The 21,079-nt window shown below is 41.5% G+C and overlaps 1 protein-coding gene across 5 annotated transcripts in view; it reads right to left on the bottom strand.

Moving 5' to 3' along the window:
* LOC110839609 (limbic system-associated membrane protein-like) overlaps positions 1-21,079 on the bottom strand; it is a 347,640-nt gene that overhangs the window by 33,101 nt on the left and 293,460 nt on the right. For 4 of the 5 annotated variants that reach the window (XM_087351620.1, XM_087351622.1, XM_087351623.1 and 1 more), the window contains one exon: positions 8,777-8,911. The exons of the other annotated variant lie outside the window; for it this stretch is intronic. In XM_087351620.1, coding sequence (XP_087207746.1) covers positions 8,777-8,911 — 135 coding nt within the window. The remainder of the gene's footprint in view (positions 1-8,776; positions 8,912-21,079) is intronic. 5 annotated transcript variants of the gene reach the window in all.

Raw genomic sequence — 21,079 nt, 5'->3', positions numbered from 1 at the left:
ATTCCCTCAATCCAAGAAAACAGCGACATCTTTCAGAAACACGCGTATTTCAAACTACTTATATGCAATGCAGCCGCTGTTGCCTACTAACATTCATGTCGTACGTCTTGTTAGTCTGCGATACAAAGTTTTAGTTTGACATAAGTTTTCCCATACTAAGTTTAACTGAGTAACTAATTTCGTAGAGGAGACAGTCTTGAGAAGCTAACTGTCGCTCATGTAGACAAGAAATAGTCCGCTTTCAGGCGTGCTCACCACGAACTTGCAATGATGTCTGCTTGCCTCTCCTCCCGTCCACGCGGAAAAAACACGACAACTGTCGAACGGATTATCATTAAATGTTTTACTGGTCTGTGTTGACACACTCCAATTTTCGTCAAGATCGGGCAAAAGTAATAGTTTTTCGTGTGAAATATGAGAAGGTATTCAAAGACTCGATAAAATCCCGTTCCATCTTCCCTCTTATCTATTTAAAATATCTCACGTCAACGAAGACTCCTTTCGAATAACGTACGATACAGCTCGTAGACTTGTCACTGTTTATGTTCATAACCTACTACATGCAGTCAATACAACTGAAGGAAGATGGCTGTCTTATGGATTGTAAACCGTGCAGCATCTCCCTGATGATGGTGGCAACAAGGGCCTCTGAATCGCTGGTCAAATTCTACCAGACTACACCGCCGTGAAAACCTTAGATCCTGTGCTCAGCAAACAGAGTCACCATTACGTTCACTGGTCCCTCAGATATTCTTCTGTTTCCATTTTGGTTCACGCCTGTTCGACGAAATTTCAAGTCCCCTGACAACGTTTGCTACACCCACTACGCGGAACGGGGCTTAATTAAGATCCGTTTCGGTGCTGTGAGAGGTGAAGCGTGCGGGAATACGAACACCGTTCTCCCATTAGTCTATGCGATATTTTTAAAACGTATTTAAAATAAGACACGAATGGTCAGTTTACTAGATTCAGTTTTACTCCAGAACATCGTAACACAGTGGTCGGATCATTACCAATCTTCCTACAATAAACGCTATGCAACACATTCACTTTCAAAATACAAGATTTTGTTATCGATACTACTCTCGATATTACTATTTGCGTACATTGTAATCCTGGGGTCTCGGGTTCGATTCCTCGCGGTGCCCGAATTTATAACTTGTGTTGGGGAAGGCCGTGGTCTAGGCAACACGGAGTTTTCCTCCGTGGCATCCCAACAATTACTCCATTCACACACAGAAGAAGGCAATGGCAAACCACTTGTGGATCATCTGCCAAGAACGTATATGAACAGGTCCCAGTCCGAGAAAAGGATGGAAGGATCCTGTTCATATGGACCTGTCGTCAGACAGAACACTAAATAATAACTTTGTACTTGTGCAACAATCTTGTTTCTATCACAGACGTAATTTAACATGAAATCGTTAAACTGTTAATCTGGCGGGCAGGCAATCGCCCGTTACAACCACGGCAACCAGGATGCTTTCATCGCGGCTAATAATCGTATTTATCACCCATTACCTCCACTGTGCGCTTCGCGATGGGCCATACCCCACCCATAATAAATATTAAGTAATGGCCACTTTAACCTGTAAAATACTGTCCACGGTCCATGGCAGTCCTGAACGACTGAAGTGAGATATATTACGTAATGGACAGAGCAGCCTGGAAAGTGCATCGGATTAATAGCCTTTTTGTGATTCTGGAAAACAGCGGGCAGTGGAAATGCATCCACGAGACAATGAATCAATAAATTACTAGGACCAACAACCGCATTTAATTTGTTTGACCGTCGCACTGCATTCAGGAATCACAAAGAGAATTCGGGAGTCCGTGACTATCAGCCAGTACCAAAACATTTACATTAGGTTTCACAAATGATGAAAGTCTGAAGCAAGTCGTGTACAGACTTCATTTGTCTCCGTATTGGTACAATTTATGTCAAATAAGAGCCAGCATCTAACACATACTTCACTAGGAGCAGGCGCTTGTTATTTGACGGTAAAGACGGTAATTTTCCAAACTTCCCTGCGATACGCGTGTTTCTCCAGCGAAAGCGACCGAAATCTTTGTGTAATCTCTGACGGCAATACCAGCAAAATTAATTCAGTTTCGATCTGTTGAAACCTTTTCACCGAGTTGTTAATTTTAATGCCACGACGGCCGTGATATGAGTAGCGTTGTTAACTACTTTCAACAGGCATTAATGATGAACGTTCAGTGTTCATTACCAATAACCTTGTACTATCTGCTTTTTGAAGAAATCTCAACAGTTTATTGTACTAAGGCAGGTTCATACAGCGATGATCACCTTAAGGTGGTTAATATCTACCGGACTTCACGACGTAAAATCTCCGAAATTCACATCATTGTCCTAAAACACTCGTCTACAAGCCAACAGAAAATTAAAGTTCTTATTAAACTTTTATAGCACTTACGATCTGCGTTTTACAAATCAACTAACCAAACTAAACAGACCTCCTCGAGAGAGGTGTCTTCTGCGATGTTGACCAATATTGTCTACTACTTTCGACAGACGTTCTTGAGTAGCTTATAGTGAGCGTCTCCTCTGAAGGTTCGATCAACATCTACCAGAGTACGACAGTGCAACATCCCAAAAGACAGTCACGTTAATACTCGTCGCCGTGAAAACCTCATATCTCACCGAACACAGCGAAAGTCTTATAGAACAGCACAATTTTCGGTGTGCTTCATGAAGGAAAATAATAACGAAGTCCCAAAGTTGAAACATTTATTCCATGACGCAAAATAGTCCTGGGTTCGAGAACCAGAGAGAGTGGTTACTGCAGTTTTGAAACTAACAAACCACAACAGAAAAGCGGTACCAAGATAGAAATTATTTATCTCGGACAGAATATTACAGGATCAAAGGATAGATCACCAAAAGCGTTCTCGATTAGAGTCTCGGCGAACTTGGTTCATGTAGCTCGGAAACAGAACATAACAGAAGGGCGCTGAGACCAAAGTTGTTTGTTCTAGCAGAGATCAAAGAAACGAAGGCCAAAATCCCGAAATTCTTGCCTGGGTTAGAGTCTTGGTGAAGGTTAGGTCTGTGACTCGGAAACATTTTCTTTTAGTGTTCTGTCTGACGACAGGTCCATATGAACAGGATCCTTCCATCCTTTTCTCGGACTGGGACCTGTTCATATACGTTCTTGGCAGATGATCCAGAAGTGGTTTGCCATTGCCTTCTTCTGTGTGTGAATGGAGTAACTGTTGGGATGCCACGGAGGAAAACTCCGTGTTGCCTAGACCACGGCCTTGCCCAACACAAGTTATAAATTCGGGCACTGCCGGGAATCGAATCCGATACCCCAGGATTACAAGGCCAGCGTTCTAACCGCTAGACCACCTCATCTTATTATTATTTAGTGTTCTGTCTGACGACAGGTCCATATGAACAGGATCCTTCCATCCTTTTCTCGGACTGGGACCTGTTCATATACGTTCTTGGCAGATGATCCAGAAGTGGTTTGCCATTGCCTTCTTCTGTGTGTGAATGGAGTAATTGTTGGGATGCCACGGAGGAAAACTCCGTGTTGCCTAGACCACGGCCTTGCCCAACACAAGTTATAAATTCGGGCACTGCCGGGAATCGAATCCGATACCCCAGGATTACAAGGCCAGCGTTCTAACCGCTAGACCACCTCATCTTATTATTATTTAGTGTTCTGTCTGACGACAAGTCCATATGAACAAGATCCTTCCATCCTTTTCTCGAACTGGGACCTGTTCATATACGTTCTTGGCAGATGATCCAGAAGTGGTTTGCCATTGCCTTCTTCTGTGTGTGAATGGAGTAATTGTTGGGATGCCACGGAGGAAAACTCCGTGTTGCCTAGACCACGGCCTTGCCCAACACAAGTTATAAATTCGGGCACCGCCGGGAATCGAACCCGAGACCCCAGGATTACAAGGCCAGAGTTCTAACCGCTAGACCACCGTGGCATGTTATTCCGGAACTAGACGTGATAAATGAACGCTACCAGACGAAGGCTGCTTCGACCAAAAACATTATAGGAAATAAGGCCACAATTCCGAATAACCGCATGTCTCAACGAAACTGTCTGTAGCTCGGAAACTACGCACAGTAAATAATCTCCGTCACCGGAGTCCTTCGTTTCGGTGTGGAGATGCCACAACAGGAAAAAGATGCCGTGCGGTTCTAGTCCCGGAGAGGATGTTTTCGTGACAACACGTCTCAACCTAGAAAATGTGCCCTGCATCGATTTATAGTGAATCATTCTTTTTCTCTACATAAAAAACCTAAATGCGATCACGACCGTGCAACGCTTGGACCATCTGGAATATTTAATTTTAATATTTTGCGTCAACCGCATTTCGTAGACGCACACAAGGTCAGTTCGCAAAATAGCCAGACTTTAGTTCAGCTCCGAGTAAGCCAGTTAAATGAAAGAACTAGTGACAACACAGAAGACAGACGAAAATGCGCACTGCAGTAAAAGAACGCACACGAACAATGAAAGTTTCCATGCACATGAAAAGAGGTAAATCGGTTTTCCCTGCCGTATATCTTACTCGTATCTTATAAGACGTCTTCGAGAGAACTGTTCCCCTCTCACCCCCTTCAGATCCAGAATACGTACGTGTGAGATCAGGAAGGAGAATGGAGTAGGAAGAGAGGAATTTCACAGAGAGTATGAAGAAGGAAAAAGTGAAATAAAAACACGAGGGCAGAAGGGATAACGGAAAGTGGATCATAAAAGGAGTAATATAGGGCTTATTGTTTTTACGTCGTCTGCATATCTGCAGAGTTCAGAAAACCATCACTCCACAGACCTAGAACCCCATGGCTTGGCTCTGGAAAGGACAAAAGGCAAGATATCCGCGTACCTCAGAAATATACGAGGTGCGATCGGAAAGTTTCTAGACTGCGCCTATAAAAACCCGTACACTTATCTCAGGTATTAAATTCATACATCACCCTCGAAGTAGTTCCCCTGGGAGTGAACACAACGATCCCAGCGCCGCTGCCAAGTCTGAAAGCATCCCTGGAAATCTTTCTTTGTCAGCCTGTCAAGCACCATCTGCGATTCTGCCTGAATCTCTTCTATCGTCTCAAATCTCCTTCCCTTTAGCTGAATTTTCATCTTTGGGAAGAGGAAGAAGTCACACGGCGAATAACGAGGGTGCGGGATGACGGCCATGGTGTTTGAGGCCAAAAACTGGCGAAATTTGAGGGCGGTGTGCGCTGGCGCGTTGTCATGATGCGTCGCATGCGGAGTTCTTCCTTTAGAATCAGCTGACAGGTCCCATAGCCTATCCCAACAATGTCGCACAAGTCGTTGATGGTACGACGTCGATCTTCGTGAATGGCCTGCCGAATCTTCGTAACATTTTCGGGCGTTGTGCTCGAAGATGGTCGTCCAAAACGCTCGTCATCATCGACAGAGGTTCGGCCATTTTTAAAACGTGAATGCCACACAAAAGTTTGTGCACGACCCATTGCGGACTCCCCAAATGCTTGATTTAGCATTTCATAGGTTTCCGTAGCCGTTTTGGCGAGTCTTTGGCAAAATTTGATGCACACGCCATTCCGAAATCGCAGGAGGGTCGATGTAATGCACTACCAAAACGCCCGTAACTAAGAAACAAATGCTAATTCGATGATGCCGGCTGGCACACTGATTCACTATGAATGTAGGTCGCACCCCCTAGCGGCAGAAGCTCGTACTACATCCGGTTCGCCCTCTATTGACACAGTCTAGAAACTTTCCGATCGCACCTCGTATACGTGTCAGTTAACGTTCGTAAAAGGCGTCTTATACAAACACACACGACACAATTGAACCGTTTTCGTTTTGCGCGTTCTGCTGTAGGGCGAGACAGTTTCCTTCCTTAGATATCCATCAACATTAGATCTGAAGAAAAACTTTTGCCTGTTTTTAATTTAAATCCGAGTAAAATTTACTTATTTTCAATTTTTTGGGGCGTGAGACGTAATTCCTTTGTTCCCTCTCTCTGTCAAAGTTTCATCGTGTGCAGTAATCAACTTTGTGGATAGAAGTGGATAAACCAATAAGCAAACGGCACATAGTACACAAAATCTTCAATTAAATATATTATCATAAACAGAGAAACATACAGTCCACGACTGTAATCTTGAGACTTGCGGGGTGAATGAGGAAGGAGGAGATATAGCTTCTGCCTTCAACGCTACGGACTTACTGCATTCCTTGCCAGTCTCAAGATGGCAGTCGTGGAATGTACAATATACAATAAAAGAAATAAACAAAATATATGCGGGAGCGTCGTCCGATATAAGACGGTAAAAAAGGAACTTACCGCAGTGGACGTCCACACAGGCGGACCCACCGCACAGAGCTAAACGCTGCAGAGCCAAAACGACATTTAGATAGAAACACCGAACCCGAATTTCTAGAAGGGTTTTCGGCGAAAGTCTGTACAGCAGTGGTCTTCCAAGTTACAGGGCAACACAGTCATAAGATGTGAACGGAAGAGGTAGAAGGGTGGGGACAAGGACAACTGTGCATGGTCATCAGGTCATTTTCAAAAAGTTCGTATTTTGATAGTCGCTTCATCAGCCGTAACGTTTTGGTTATGGCTGCCCATGGTACAATCGGAAAACCTAAACGGAAGACGACTTGTAAAAGACCTGGGAGAAGAAGGAAGAAATAGTAAAATTAATCTGAAGGAAACTGAAAGCGAGTGAGTGGACTGGGTTTATCTACCTCAGGACAGGGACCACTGGCGGACACAAGTGAACACCGCCATTAATGCTCGAGATCCATAAAAGATAGGGTACTTCTTGTAAGATTTGAGGGCGATGAAGATTTCTGTCTTCTGGGTTGTTGCGCTGTGTAGTCTGGTCGATGTTTACCAACGTTTCGGAGGTCATACTGCCTCCGTCATCAGAGTATGAGGATTTCTGTCTTCTGGGTTGTTGCGCTGTGTAGTCTGGTCGAGATTAACCAACGTTTCAGAGGTCATACTGCCTCCATCATCAGGGCGATGAGTATGAAGATTTCTGTCTTCTGGGTTGTTGCGCTGTGTAGTCTGGTCGATGTTTACAAACGTTTCAGAGGTCATACTGCCTCCATCATCAGAGTATAAAGATTCCTATCTTCTGGGTTGTTGCGCTGTGTAGTCTGGTCGATGTTAACCAACGTTTCAGAGGTCATACTGCCTCCGTCATCAGAGTATGAGGATTTCTGTCTTCTGGGTTGTTGCGCTGTGTAGTCTGGTCGAGATTAACCAACGTTTCAGAGGTCATACTGCCTCCGTCATCAGAGTATGAATATTTCTGTCTTCTGGGTTGTTGCGCTGTGTAGTCTGGTCGATGTTAACCAACGTTTCAGAGGTCTTACTGCCTCCGTCATCAGAGTATGAGGATTTCTGTCTTCTGGGTTGTTGCGCTGTGTAGTCTGGTCGAGATTAACCAACGTTTCAGAGGTCATACTGCCTCCGTCATCAGAGTATGAATATTTCTGTCTTCTGGGTTGTTGCGCCGTGTAGTCTGGTCGATATTAACCAACGTTTCAGAGGTCATACTGCCTCCGTCATCAGAGTATGAGGATTTCTGTCTTCTGGGTTGTTGCGCTGTGTAGTCTGGTCGAGATTAACCAACGTTTCAGAGGTCATACTGCCTCCATCATCAGGGCGATGAGTATGAGGATTTCTGTCTTCTGGGTTGTTGCGCTGTGTAGTCTGGTCGATGTTTACAAACGTTTCAGAGGTCATACTGCCTCCATCATCAGAGTATAAAGATTCCTATCTTCTGGGTTGTTGCGCTGTGTAGTCTGGTCGATGTTAACCAACGTTTCAGAGGTCATACTGCCTCCGTCATCAGAGTATGAGGATTTCTGTCTTCTGGGTTGTTGCGCTGTGTAGTCTGGTCGAGATTAACCAACGTTTCAGAGGTCATACTGCCTCCGTCATCAGAGTATGAATATTTCTGTCTTCTGGGTTGTTGCGCTGTGTAGTCTGGTCGATGTTAACCAACGTTTCAGAGGTCTTACTGCCTCCGTCATCAGAGTATGAGGATTTCTGTCTTCTGGGTTGTTGCGCTGTGTAGTCTGGTCGAGATTAACCAACGTTTCAGAGGTCATACTGCCTCCGTCATCAGAGTATGAATATTTCTGTCTTCTGGGTTGTTGCGCCGTGTAGTCTGGTCGATATTAACCAACGTTTCAGAGGTCATACTGCCTCCGTCATCAGAGTATGAGGATTTCTGTCTTCTGGGTTGTTGCGCTGTGTAGTCTGGTCGAGATTAACCAACGTTTCAGAGGTCATACTGCCTCCGTCATCAGAGTACGAACATTTCTGTCTTCTGGGTTGTTGCGCTGTGTAGTCTGGTCGATGTTAACCAACGTTTCGCAGGTCATACTGCCTCCGTCATCAGGGCGATTCAGTATGACCTCTGAAACGTTGGTTAACATCGACCAGACTACACAGCACAACAACCCGGAAGACAGAAATATTCAGGGTACTTCTTGACTACCTAAGCCACTTTTACATTTTAAAGTAATCTGCTAATTGCAGTCAGTCACCAGATGGAAAATGTGCGTCGTAACAAAAAATAGCCTAGTGCCTATATGACTGACGTGATCGATCTATTTGTGCACAATTTTCTGATATCTGTATAATCGATCTTTATATTCAAATGATTAATCGCATTTCTCTCATACAGAAGTTACACATGTAAGACATTAATTAGCCCCACCGTCGACATTCAGAATTGACTGAACCCACATTTTGCGTACAGTGTACTCACATTCTCAATTATACAGACAAGGCTGATGGTGCTGCCCTCTCCGATGTGATATTCCCCGCTGCCGAGGATGAACGCAGAGGGAACCACGACGTGCAGATTGAAATAGTGCGATATTGTGCCAGCACCAGTGGCTACCTGCAACAAATTTCCATGTCTAGTCGATCAAGTGTTACTTGGCCCGAGTGGATAGGCTACTGCAAGCGTATTCCTTGGGAATTACTGCCTTCGAATTCAACTGCAGCGCCACACGGACACTACCACAACCATTATTGGGTTTACAACGATTTTCTTTTGTTCGGACGGATTTTCGTTTATTGAAGTGCCATGTGGATTGCGAAATATTATACATACAGATAAAGGAAAGGCGAATATGTGGAATAAGTGTCTGAACATGACACATCCTTTAAAAGTTGGTGTGTGCGTCGGACATTTAATTACGAAACAACCGAATACAAATAGATTGTAATAATTTAGAATACAATTTTTTTATATTTTTACCTTATAATATAAAATATGTCATAAATTCTACAGCACAGCATACAAAATAAATATTTATTATATTCTTTACATTTTTTAAAAAAAATTAACCTCAATGTAATATTACACGGACAACGAAAATCGAAGAAAACAATATTTTCAAAAATATATTATTCATTTTATTAGTTCTAAAGTAAAGTTTAATTTCGTAGTAATATTTTCAACAGAAGGTTTTTACATATCATGACATAGTTCGCATAATAATTGTCTTTATTTTGACTTCCCATTTTCACACGTCACAGATGAACTAATAGGCTCAAATGAGCGTAAAGTGTAACTTCGGCGCAACTCGCATCTGTACACCGAAACTAAGATTCTGCTCATTACAGCACAAATAAAGTTAGTCTTCTTCTTCTTCTTCTTCGTCGAATAGCTCCTCCTGAAACAAACTTCCTGGTTTCCTTACACTTAATGCGCGCAAGGGCTGCTGGTTTATATAACGTATCCGTGATTTTACTTTTATTATTTTCGGGCACTCGAGGTCGTCAGAGGAACTGGAGAAATCGTTTCAAATGGCACGAAACTTTATGGGAATGAGGATGAAAAGTTTTCACTGACGTCTTGTTGGTCTGTCTTTATGACAGTCAATTTTTAACCTTGTTTAGCTTCAGAAGGTACAGAAGAAGAATATGGAACATCCTCACTTGGTACTGGACTGGAACACTGCTCCCCGATTTGTTTCCTGATAGGTTTATTTATGGTCAGCAGAAACGTACAAGAAGTCTTCAAATACGTAGCATATATCTGTGTTAACTGGCCAAATGTCAGTTTCCCTGAAACCACATTCAAAAATCAAAATATGTGCTGCATTCCCACACGCAGTGGAGAATTTAAGGTCATCTGGCATTGTGCAACAGTTCTTGCAGGAGTTGTCTTCAGCCACTTTCAGACATCCTGATATAACACGTCTTCATCTAAAGGTTGGTGTGTGTAGAAGCAACATCTTGACAGAATTTCCTTTTGCAAAGGGAACATATTCACATGTTCATAGCAATGAAGACTTCCAGACTGGGCTTCACAAACGACGAAAAATTCTTAAAACATTGCCAAGACAAAGACGACTTTTTTCTGGGGTTGTAGCGATGTTTAGTCTGGTAGACGTTTCCCAGTGTTTCAGAGGACTCTGTCGACTCCATTATCAGGGAACTGAGGCGTCTTCGTGCTTACCACCATGAAAGCCAGAAGTCCTACTTTACAATAAAAACTCTTCAATCGGTTTCAGGAACAATTCTTAAAATTCCTACAGGAGCAAGGCAAAATATCGGGGTTTCGGTTTTCAAATCCTACTACAGAGCTCCATCCACCCTTTCTTTTTTCATGGATGAATCTATGTTCCAGTCCTTTCTTTTCATCCAAATGAGGAGAGAGCTCTCTTACGTCGGTGTATGTAAAGCCAAACAAATGTGACCCCAGAAGTTTCAAATGACCAACTAGTTCACGCTTGAAAACGGCTTATTCCATGAATATTTTGCTTTCGTTCGTGGCTCGCCTACGAAACGCAGTCTACGGGACGCCAGACTTTAATAAGCTCAAGGACAAACCACGTCTTATTTGTTTAATAGGTCTTTGCTATAAAATTAAAATTAGAGAATAAAATGTAGCAATAACTACAATGTAAATAATTTTATTTATTCTTACACGTTAAACAAAAATAAAAATTAAGAAAGTTAATATAATATTTGAAATATGTAAATCTATGTATAATTTAAAACATTCAGATATCCAGTAAAAATTTAGGTCCAACATTTCAAACGTACTTTATAGTAAAATGAGACATTATGTAATTTTTCCCTCGATCGAGGGATTTCATTTGAATGAGAATATAATATAGTGGTTTAAATTTGCTGTCCAGTTAACAGTTGGCAATATTTTATATTTTATAATTGCACTGATTACAAGAAATCTAAATGTATGAGTGTGAAATTATTGAACAAGGTTATACGTTCACTAGTTTTATCCAAAGCGACTGGTAGCTGGTGAAGGAAGGCTTGATTAAGTCAAGATTAAAACATCGCTTCTGTCTTCCTGCGGAATGTTCTCACATTCCCTCCACCAACAGAGGCACACTCTGACGAACATAAAATTCACTGCAAGTGGTATTTCCCTGGAAACACACCTGTGACATTTTACCACGGAATATCATTTCAGGTTCTTCTTCCGTACGAAAGCTGACATTGCGAGCTCGAACGCCTCACGATTTGTACACCGCCAATATTGGGGTTAAAACGGGGCTGGTGGTTTGGATACAGTGGAGACTCGGTATAACGCGGGTTTCGAGGGGACAGCTTCAGTACCCGAGTTATATATGAAACTACAAAGGGGAAGATCTCCAGATAGTGCATAAAGTTAGCAATTACTTTGGAGCTCATGTGTGTTCGTCCGATTGTTTCGATGACACTGGAATTTCACAGTAAAATTTGTGGGTAAAGGCATAATTTAACTTAAACTTTAACGAATAACTATATATGATAAACATAAGGAGAATAAACGTTGGCTTGTATGTACAATGGGACAAAATTTACATCCAGGCCAGTAAAATAAAGAACGCATTTATAAGACTGGACGAGTCGGCTACAAATAAATTCATGAGACATAATAATTTAACTGGTATCCCTTCAAATCTTACAATACATCAGAGACTGAATTACATTTCCACAAGTGAAATTCACACACGACGCTCCAGATGAGTGGTTACGTCACATAAAGCGGATACGAAAAATGTCAGATGTTTTCGACGATAAGGTTACATGAAACACGATCCATTTCCAATTTTACAGAAGAGAAGTGAGTTAATTGCTGATTGGGAACGTAAGATTAGAAAATGCGTGTCGGCCGATGCCGCTATCAAATTGACCTCGTACAATTCCCACCCCCCCCCCCCCCCCCCCCCCACAAGCCACCCCACACCGACTGAATATCGATTCCGCTGGCTATGAAACAACTCGATGCATTTTCGTAAACCAATAAATTTGTTTTGTTTTCTCTCCGAGAATCTTATCTTGAACTGTAAGGACCTACAGTGTATATTCCACCATAATATTGATGGGCGATGGACCGATTTTGTCGTGATATCCATATGACGTTGACCTATACGTGACCTCATTTTGTCATGAATATGGTCAACCTGGTATTTACGGTTTGGCATAAATAAGCGTGAGAATTTATGACCTTGAGAATTTTAAAGATCCGTATCTAGGAAACTATTGGGCCCGGTTTTTCGTGAGTTCCATATGATCTTGAGCTATACCTGACCTCATTGGGACATGAGTATGGTGAACCAGGTATTTAAGGTTTGGCAGAAATAATCAAAGAGAAGATATGACCTTGAGAAATTTTCAAGGCCCGTATCTAGGAAACTAGTGGTCCGACTTTCTCGTGACTTCCATATGACCTTGACCTATACGTGACCTCATTTTGACATGAGTGTGGTCAACCAGGTATTTACGGTTTGGCAGAAATAATCGTGAGAATATATGATCTTGAGAATTTTAAAGACCTCTATCTCGGAAATTAGTGGGCCGATTTTGTTGTGACATCCATATTACGTTTACCTATACGTGATCTCATTTTGTCATGAGTATGGTTAATCAGGTATTTACGGTTTGGCAGAAATATGCGTGAAACACATGATCTTCAGAATTTTAACGACCTCTATCTGGCAAACTACTGCGGCGATCTTGTCTTGACTTTGTCATTACCTTGGCCTAGCAGTAACATCAATGTGACATGAGAATAATCACTCTGATAACTGCGGTTATGAAGATGTGAGGGCGAAATAATGTACAAAATAGAATTTAGACATTTCAGTAGCACGGGTATCACGTAATCTAACCTAGTTCAACACATACTGATTTGACCTGCCCTAAACTAACCTAACCTGAACTAACCTTACTTAACCCAATGCACCATAACCTAGCCTGACTCAACCCAAACTAGCCCAACCTAACCTAACCAAATTTAACCTAACGCAGCCTAACTTAACTTAACCCAATCTAAGCTACCTAACCTAACCTAAACTAACCTAACCTAACGTAAACTAAACTAACCTAACCTAACCTAACCTAACCTAACCTAACCTAACCTAACTACTATCCCGTAAGTAGAAACAGACGAATACATTCCGCATCTTCACACACAATTTCCATAAAATCCACTTTAATATTATCCTTCCATCTATGCCTAGATCTAAATTCTTTGAGAGTTCTCCAATTCTCCCATGCGTACGGCATGCCCTGCAAGACTAACGACCCTAATTATATAGCACTTTAATGTGCAGTTTTCGCTGTGGAAGACGTTCTATATCCAGCCGAGTGTAGGACGAAAATTGTAGCCAAGCGGAAGAGCCAAGTAACTGTTTCCCCTTGGTCCAGGAGCAGTGACAGATGATGCGGCGTCGGGCAGGAAAAACAGTTTATGTGGTGAGGTAACTGCGTCCGAGGCATTTTCTAATTGCAAATCTCACATTAACGTCCTGGGTAATTAACATGGTCTACCGAATTACGGAAAAGGCGTTCAACATTAAAACAACCTTTTTCAATCGAACCGTATTTATGTTACCAATTCAGCAATATACATTTCAACATATAGCTAGACTTTCTGATTTCAGGCGAAACGCTACCAAAGAACTAAACTGTAGTATAGGTATTTGGTTCGCAGAAACGTGTAACGTATCAGTGAACAGCGTTCAATTGACTCGGTAAGGGTTGTATTGATCGACAAGTTACGTTCTGAGCGCGTACGGAACTGAAGTTTCCAATAGAACGTCTATTAGATCGACCGTATTTACGTGTCTGCTTTTGTGCAAATACTCGAGAAAGATAAAATCTAAACAAATATTCATGACGTATGATAATTGAGAGCTTTTCTAAGAGATGTCGAAACAATGTAACTTTCAGATGGGACGCGGGAATCTCGACTCTTCCAGATTGTCATCACTGTTTGATGTGAACATGTTTCCTGAGCGCTCATGCAAATGTCGCTAAAACAACACATCAGCCCCACACTGGGCGCATAGACGCATGCGAATTTTAATTCTTTCCACGGCTTTCGCCCGTAACAAAGTAACCACAGCCCTTTTCTCTTTGGCGCAAATCGACAACGTTGAAACCATGTTAGCACTCCGAAAGAAACAGACGCGCCGAGTTCCCGGTCACCTCATGCGTTGATACGACACGTCGGTTCACTACTTTCAATGCTACCAACGAGTACAGCTTTCTCCTGTGGAAGTCTGAAAAAAAGTCGAATCATAGCCTTCGTAAAAATTACGCAGTTCATTTCGACTACATTTAGTTCTGTACGCCTACACGAAGCCTTACAAGTTATATTTGGTACTAGGACCATGCGAAGTTGTGGGTAAACTATTTTACGTCAAACTCATATGGAACATAACAATTTTATAACAAAAGGTTTGTCGTACAGAACATCGCATGCGTAAATAACAGCGACTCTGTATCACATCTGAAAGCAACACAAAACCCATTTTCTGGCTACAAAGCTGATCCCCTTTGAACGTTCTTTCATTCACACTGTTTTTATATTTATTTCAGAACTCCATGAACGCGACATATTCGATTATTTTAATATAAATTCCACTATGTGGACGATACTGCGTGGCACGAGGCAGCATTTTATAATGACAACCTTCAGTGTTATACAACCGGGACCCAGGTTGATACCATATAACTTTTTTATTTCAAATTCCAAAACAAAACTGAACAGGAAGTCATATATCACCCTGTGTTCAGTGACACGTGGAGAATCATTATTGATATCTCACGCAAATTATTTATTCTGACGCACAGACCGAGATGGAACGCAACTGAAATATCCCGCGTACAGTATACCAACATTTATGCATCAAAATCGAATTGAAGCAAGATTACTAGCACTAGACTGTGCTCCGTGCAGTGCTAAATATCTCACTGGGCATGATACAGTTGGAAACAGAAGTGCACGGCTAGACCTCTTTGGTACCAACGTAACTCCTATTTTACAAATTCAAAATTTAATATTGCTTTCTCAAAACTGACAAGCATTAAAATATAAATGCTATTAAGATCGATAACAACTGGGCGACGAGCCTTATGATATGCTGAATAGTTTACAAAACATTAAGACACTTTATTTGCGACTGAGAAATTCGATGTCTGCATATTATGTGTTCAGATTTTAATTGATTATTGATACACTGAGGCATGTAAAAGAATATTGGAGTGTATTTACAATTCAATGCCTAGAGACTTGACGAGCTGCTCTCCGTCCACGGGAAAGAGGACAGGGTTTGTCTGTCACCGATGGCAAAATGAACCATCAGCCGGGCAACCTAGGCATCGCTTCTTTTGGTCGCCTGTTTATGTCAGCTTCAGCAACACAGTACACTGCTGACAACAGAAACACATGAATCTGCTGGTTGTGTGTCTGTAAATTCAAACTTACAGCTTTTCACTTCTTCGTTCTCTGACCTTCGAATCCTCTTGGGATCTGTGACCTATGCTCACGCAAAGTGCCCACCATTGTCAAAAGACACGATCGTAGTAGACTTTCAGTTCTGTTGCTTTGGCCTACAGGGATGGAGGAAGTCTCTGGGCCCTTTCAGCTGCCTGAAAACGTGCAGGAGGACCGATTGTATACCGCTCAGTCACCATATTCTGTTGATCCTGCCAGAGTCAGGTTTAATACAACGAGCTATTGATTTCCATGATCTTCTGCAGAGATAGCGGCCACTGGCACATGCCAGCTTGATTTCACGTTTCACATATGAGAGATCTGCAATGCCACTAGAAAGTCATTGTGTTCCCCACGAGATGCAGAAAACAGTAGTTTCATCAAAGCCTTTAGGGTAACAAACTAAAAGATGTCAGAGCTCGCTACTTGCTACATTTTCGACGTGGAATGCATCAACAACTAACTCCATGGTTCCAATGGCTGTTCAGTCCAGTTCTCGTCTGTTACATAACAACACCACGGCTATATCAGCGTCGGACATATTTCTCACACCAGAAATTCTCTGACACTAAATATACTTGAGGAGTTTTTACTCAAATGCACGGTCAGTGAGTGTAGAATCTTTGAAAAAAAAAAAGCAGGACATTTGCAATGATTGTCAATATATTTTCATTATTTACATTACGTTTATGTTTACGCGTGCGTAAACATTTCATAAAAAATAAAAGTGAACTGCTTTCCAATTAATTATTAATACATGTTCATCATCCGCCTCATTTAATCATTATTTCATAAAATCACATATTGATACACTAACGCCACCGGACATTTAAAAACAATATTTTTTTACTCAATACTGATAGGTTTCGTAATAATAAATAAATAATAACACAGTACTTACAATTCATAGGAATTAGAATGTATATTAATATTTATAAAAATATATTGCATTCTATCTGTAGAAACTAACCAATTAAAATAATGCCGGCATTACTCCCCGTGCTCTCCGTCACCCTACAGACACTACTAGGTTCATTACCGTTTCCAGAGCAACTCGGCATTAGTCCCTTGCATGAGACAGAAAAATGCAAATCACGCTCTCTCCACTGTTTTGCTGAGAGTCACAATAATATATGCCTCCAGTCTACGCCTCATTTATATATGTAGGCTCATTCCTTCAGACTTTCAACCAAAACTTCGTCTGCATATTTAATCACGATATTCCAAAACCACGTCATTTTCCTTTCTTGATTCACTATAATATCATTAGGAACAGGGTACGTTACAAATGATTGAGTTGAGTTGAGTTGAGGTTTTCTGTTCCTTTCTAGAACCAAATATTTTTATCTGTATATTTTTATTCAGATGTTCTTAATACCAATATAATTCTCTTAGTCTGAGAGGCAAAGTTTCACACACGTACGGAAAGGAGTAAATTTATAGGTTTTAGATATCAGGTGGAAGACAAATTGCTCTGAAATATACGGTGCTAAGCTTCCCCTTGAAAGAGGAGAGGTTAGCAAGTTTCATCTGTTATCGTCGCTCTTAAATACTCGAACTTCGCAGAATTTCGAAGGGAAAACGAACTGTTAATACGTTTCAGTTCCCTACGCGGTTTACTGATAGCCTTTCTTTGTTCATAACATTCGTGTTGTTATGTATAGCTGTGTACATAACTCTAAATTAGGTATAATCCTGAAACACGAAATGGATTGTATGTGATTCGGAGTCTGTACGGTATCACGAATTTCCTGAAGCACAACAAGGGATGGTTAGAAAGGGTCATTCTTGGCAATACAAAGAAAGAACAAATCCCCTAATGCATGACCAATCCCCATTTTCCGAAGACCCCAATATGCTTATGGTGATGGTCTACTTTTTGTGGTATTTGAGTTTCAGCCTGAATGAAATATCACCGAAATGATACTGAACATACAGGGTGAGCAAAAATAATTACACTTTTAAAATTATACAGGAAACAGATATGTCGTACTCAGAACTTCATACCCACGCCAATCGATAGAGAAACTCTCAAAGTTCTTTTCAAAATGACCCGTTTCTGTTGCGCGCCTTCGCTAGCTAACACAGCTTTTGAAAATGGCTTCCCTACAACAGAAGAATTGGTGTGTTCTGCAGTTAGTGAGGAAGGTGTCCGTAACAGTTGTGCGACGTACGTAATTTCACGCATGGAACCACCCAGCCGAGTATTCATTTACGCCTGATACAATAAATTCGAGAAGAAAGGGTGCATTAGCAAAGCCAAGAGTCATGTGTGATGCAACATTTGAACTTGCTTCCAACGCAGCCCACAAAAACCAACGCGCCGAGCGAGTCGTGAGTTGCAGCTACCACAAAGAAACGTCCCCAAAATCCCGCGTAAGCATCTACTTACAGAACCGTACAAACTTTAATTGGTCTAGGTAGTGAAGCCACGATATTTGGCGGTACGATACGATTTCTGCAGCAAGATCCTGGCCAGGACTGAGAACTACTCTAATTGCCTGCAAGGTTCTTTTTTGGTGACGAGGCGACTTTCCACATTAACGGTAAAGTGAACCCGCATAATGACCGAGTCTGGGGAAAAGGAGATCCTCATGTCACCCTCGAATACGAAGGAGATTTTTCAAAAGCGAATGTGTTACGTGCTACTTACAAGAAGACCTACGGCCCATTTTTAAAATGTGAATGCCACACAAAAGTTTGTGCACGACCCATTGCGGACTCCCCAAATGTTTGCTTTAGCATTTCATAGGTTTCCGTAGCCGTTTTGGCGAGTCTTTGGCAAAATTTGATGCACACGCCATTCCGAAATCGCAGGAGGGTCGGTGTAATGCACTACCAAAACGCCCGTAACTAAGAAACAAATGCTAATTCGATGATGCCGGCTGGCACACTGATTCACTATGAATGTAGGCCGCACCCCCTAGCGGCAGAAGCTCGTACTACATCCGGTTCGCCCTCTATTGACACAGTCTTGAAACTTTCCGATCGCACCTCGTAAATTAAGTCTCTGTGGGGTGTGAACGAAGCTTTTAAATGTTTCTATGGACTAATCTTATGTTCAGCAGGCCACACTTTTTTTCTGTATCATTTTTAAAATGTAAAGTTCCTTTCTGCTCACCGTGCATTGCTTCTAAGACGACCTTGTTCGAATTATTATATGGGATATTGACTTGGGATTGCCACAAAGCCTGGTGTACCGGCTTTGTCATATATTTTTACGGTATGAGCAAATATGTCGTCAAAAAGGCCGTTTCTTCTGTCAACAAGCTCAGTATCTTTTGGCATAAGAAAACAAAAATGCCGTGGTTATTTGTGAAGTCGAAACTAGACGATGGAACATTCAGCTATAAATCTCCCGTCATATTTATATGAAGATACAGAAACACTGACCAAAGAGGAATTGTAACACTGTGCAAGAAGACCAGACGACCACCATAACTTGTGCAGATACACCTTAGCTTGCAAAACAAATTACGGACTAGAATTTGGTGTACGAAAGTTGGAAGATACGAATGTCCATAGAAGGATAAAGTAATTTTGTTTGTGAAACAGAACATGTAGCTTCAGAAGGAAAAGGAGAACATGAAACCAAAGTATTAGAGAATTTTGTGATATTTTACTGCATGGGCGAAAAGACGAGGGATATTAAATTAAGACGGGCTGGTATTTTGGGTGGGGGAAGAAATACATGCAGAAATTTTGTGGGAAACTTCTTACAAAGCGACCACTCGGTAGATCCAAGCAGATGTAGGAATCCAGCATCCACTTAAATGTGGAAGACCGGAAGAAAAAATTGAAAGGTAAAGTAAGTAGCTGAGGATCATTAAAACGAAATAACTCTGGGTTTAAATTTCTCCTACCAGAAGGGTTGTTTAGTAATAAACTGAAGATTGAGGCAGCATGTTTCTTGAAAACAATAGCACCTACTGGTGAGCATAAACAGTCCCAAACCCAGAACAACACCATCATGCTCAATATTCTAAGAACCTAAAATCTCACAACTGTAAAATTTAAAATTTGGTGGAAGTGTCTTCGTAGCAAAGGGAATTAATCAAAAAAAAACATAGTACGTGAATGTGACATGAGGGAAACCTAAATTATACGAGACATACACCCATGATGAATTCCCATCATCAGCGATGGTCACTCAGTGCACGTACCAAATAATTCTGTCCATTGTGAACACTGAAATTCTGAATTTCAGTGTCTGAATACATATCAACGTACGGTATTCACTTATAATTCAGAGAACAGGAATTTGTCCCACACGGAATCATGTTTCACGTATGAAGCATACGTAAGCAGCTGTTCACGAGGCGCTACAGCTGTTGATTCATCCAACTTTAGTGCAAGGTATTGACTAACTGCCATCTCTGCAACTACCTGACACAAAACGTCTTCTCTCAGTTCAGAAACAGACCCTTCCATCACGTAGTTTTAAAGCAATGTCGGATCCACATTTCGCAAACTTGTTCCCGAAGAGAAGTCTCGTCGTTTCAGCCAGACATTACAAGACAAAAATTTGATGAGATCACTAGTAGAATGTAAGTTTCTTTTATTTCAGAAATGCAGAGAGCAATTTGGTAAGAAACGTCCAGAGCAGCTTACGTTATATGCGCAAAATGACCACTTGAAAACAAACAAGAGAATTTCAACAAACGTTCCTTTTTCTCAAGTATCTGTCGTACAGTCCCTTCTTCGAAATGTTCAGAATTACCCTGCAGCTCGATGGGCTTCATACAATCCAGGTAAGTTATTTACTGCAAGAAATTCACTGACTCTACTCAAGCTGATTGTCAATAATAAGAACAAATCCGCGTTGTAAGAATTCTTCTTTGTATAATTGTTTCCTTGCTGAAGTCATGAGTTAAATTAAACAACTGAAAGCAGAAATATTGAGACAGCAAAAACAAACCTTTACTGAATTATTTATTATTATTTTAGTGTTCTGTCTGACGACAGGTTCAAATGAACAGGATCCTTCGATCCTTTTCTCGGACTGGGACCTGTTCATATACGTTCTTGGCAGATGATCCAGAAGTGGTTTGCCATTGCCTTCTTCTGTGTGTGAATGGAGTAATTGTTGGGATGCCACGGAGGAAAACTCCGTGTTGCCTAGACCACGGCCTTGCCCAACACAAGTTATAAATTCGGGCACCGCCGGGAATCGAACCCGAGACCCCAGGATTACAAGGCCAGCGTTCTAACCGCTAGACCACCTCATCTTATTATTATTTAGTGTTCTGTCTGACGACAGGTCCATATGAACAGGATCCTTCCATCCTTTTCTCGGACTGGGACCTGTTCATATACGTTCTT

Source organism: Zootermopsis nevadensis, unplaced genomic scaffold (assembly GCF_977971745.1).
Source record: "Zootermopsis nevadensis isolate Lab colony 2312 unplaced genomic scaffold, Znev_1.0 Znev_ptg000019l, whole genome shotgun sequence".
Classification (NCBI taxonomy): Eukaryota; Metazoa; Arthropoda; class Insecta; order Blattodea; family Termopsidae; genus Zootermopsis; species Zootermopsis nevadensis.
Note: the sequence above shows the minus strand (reverse complement) of the source record. Positions and strands in the feature narration are given on the sequence as shown.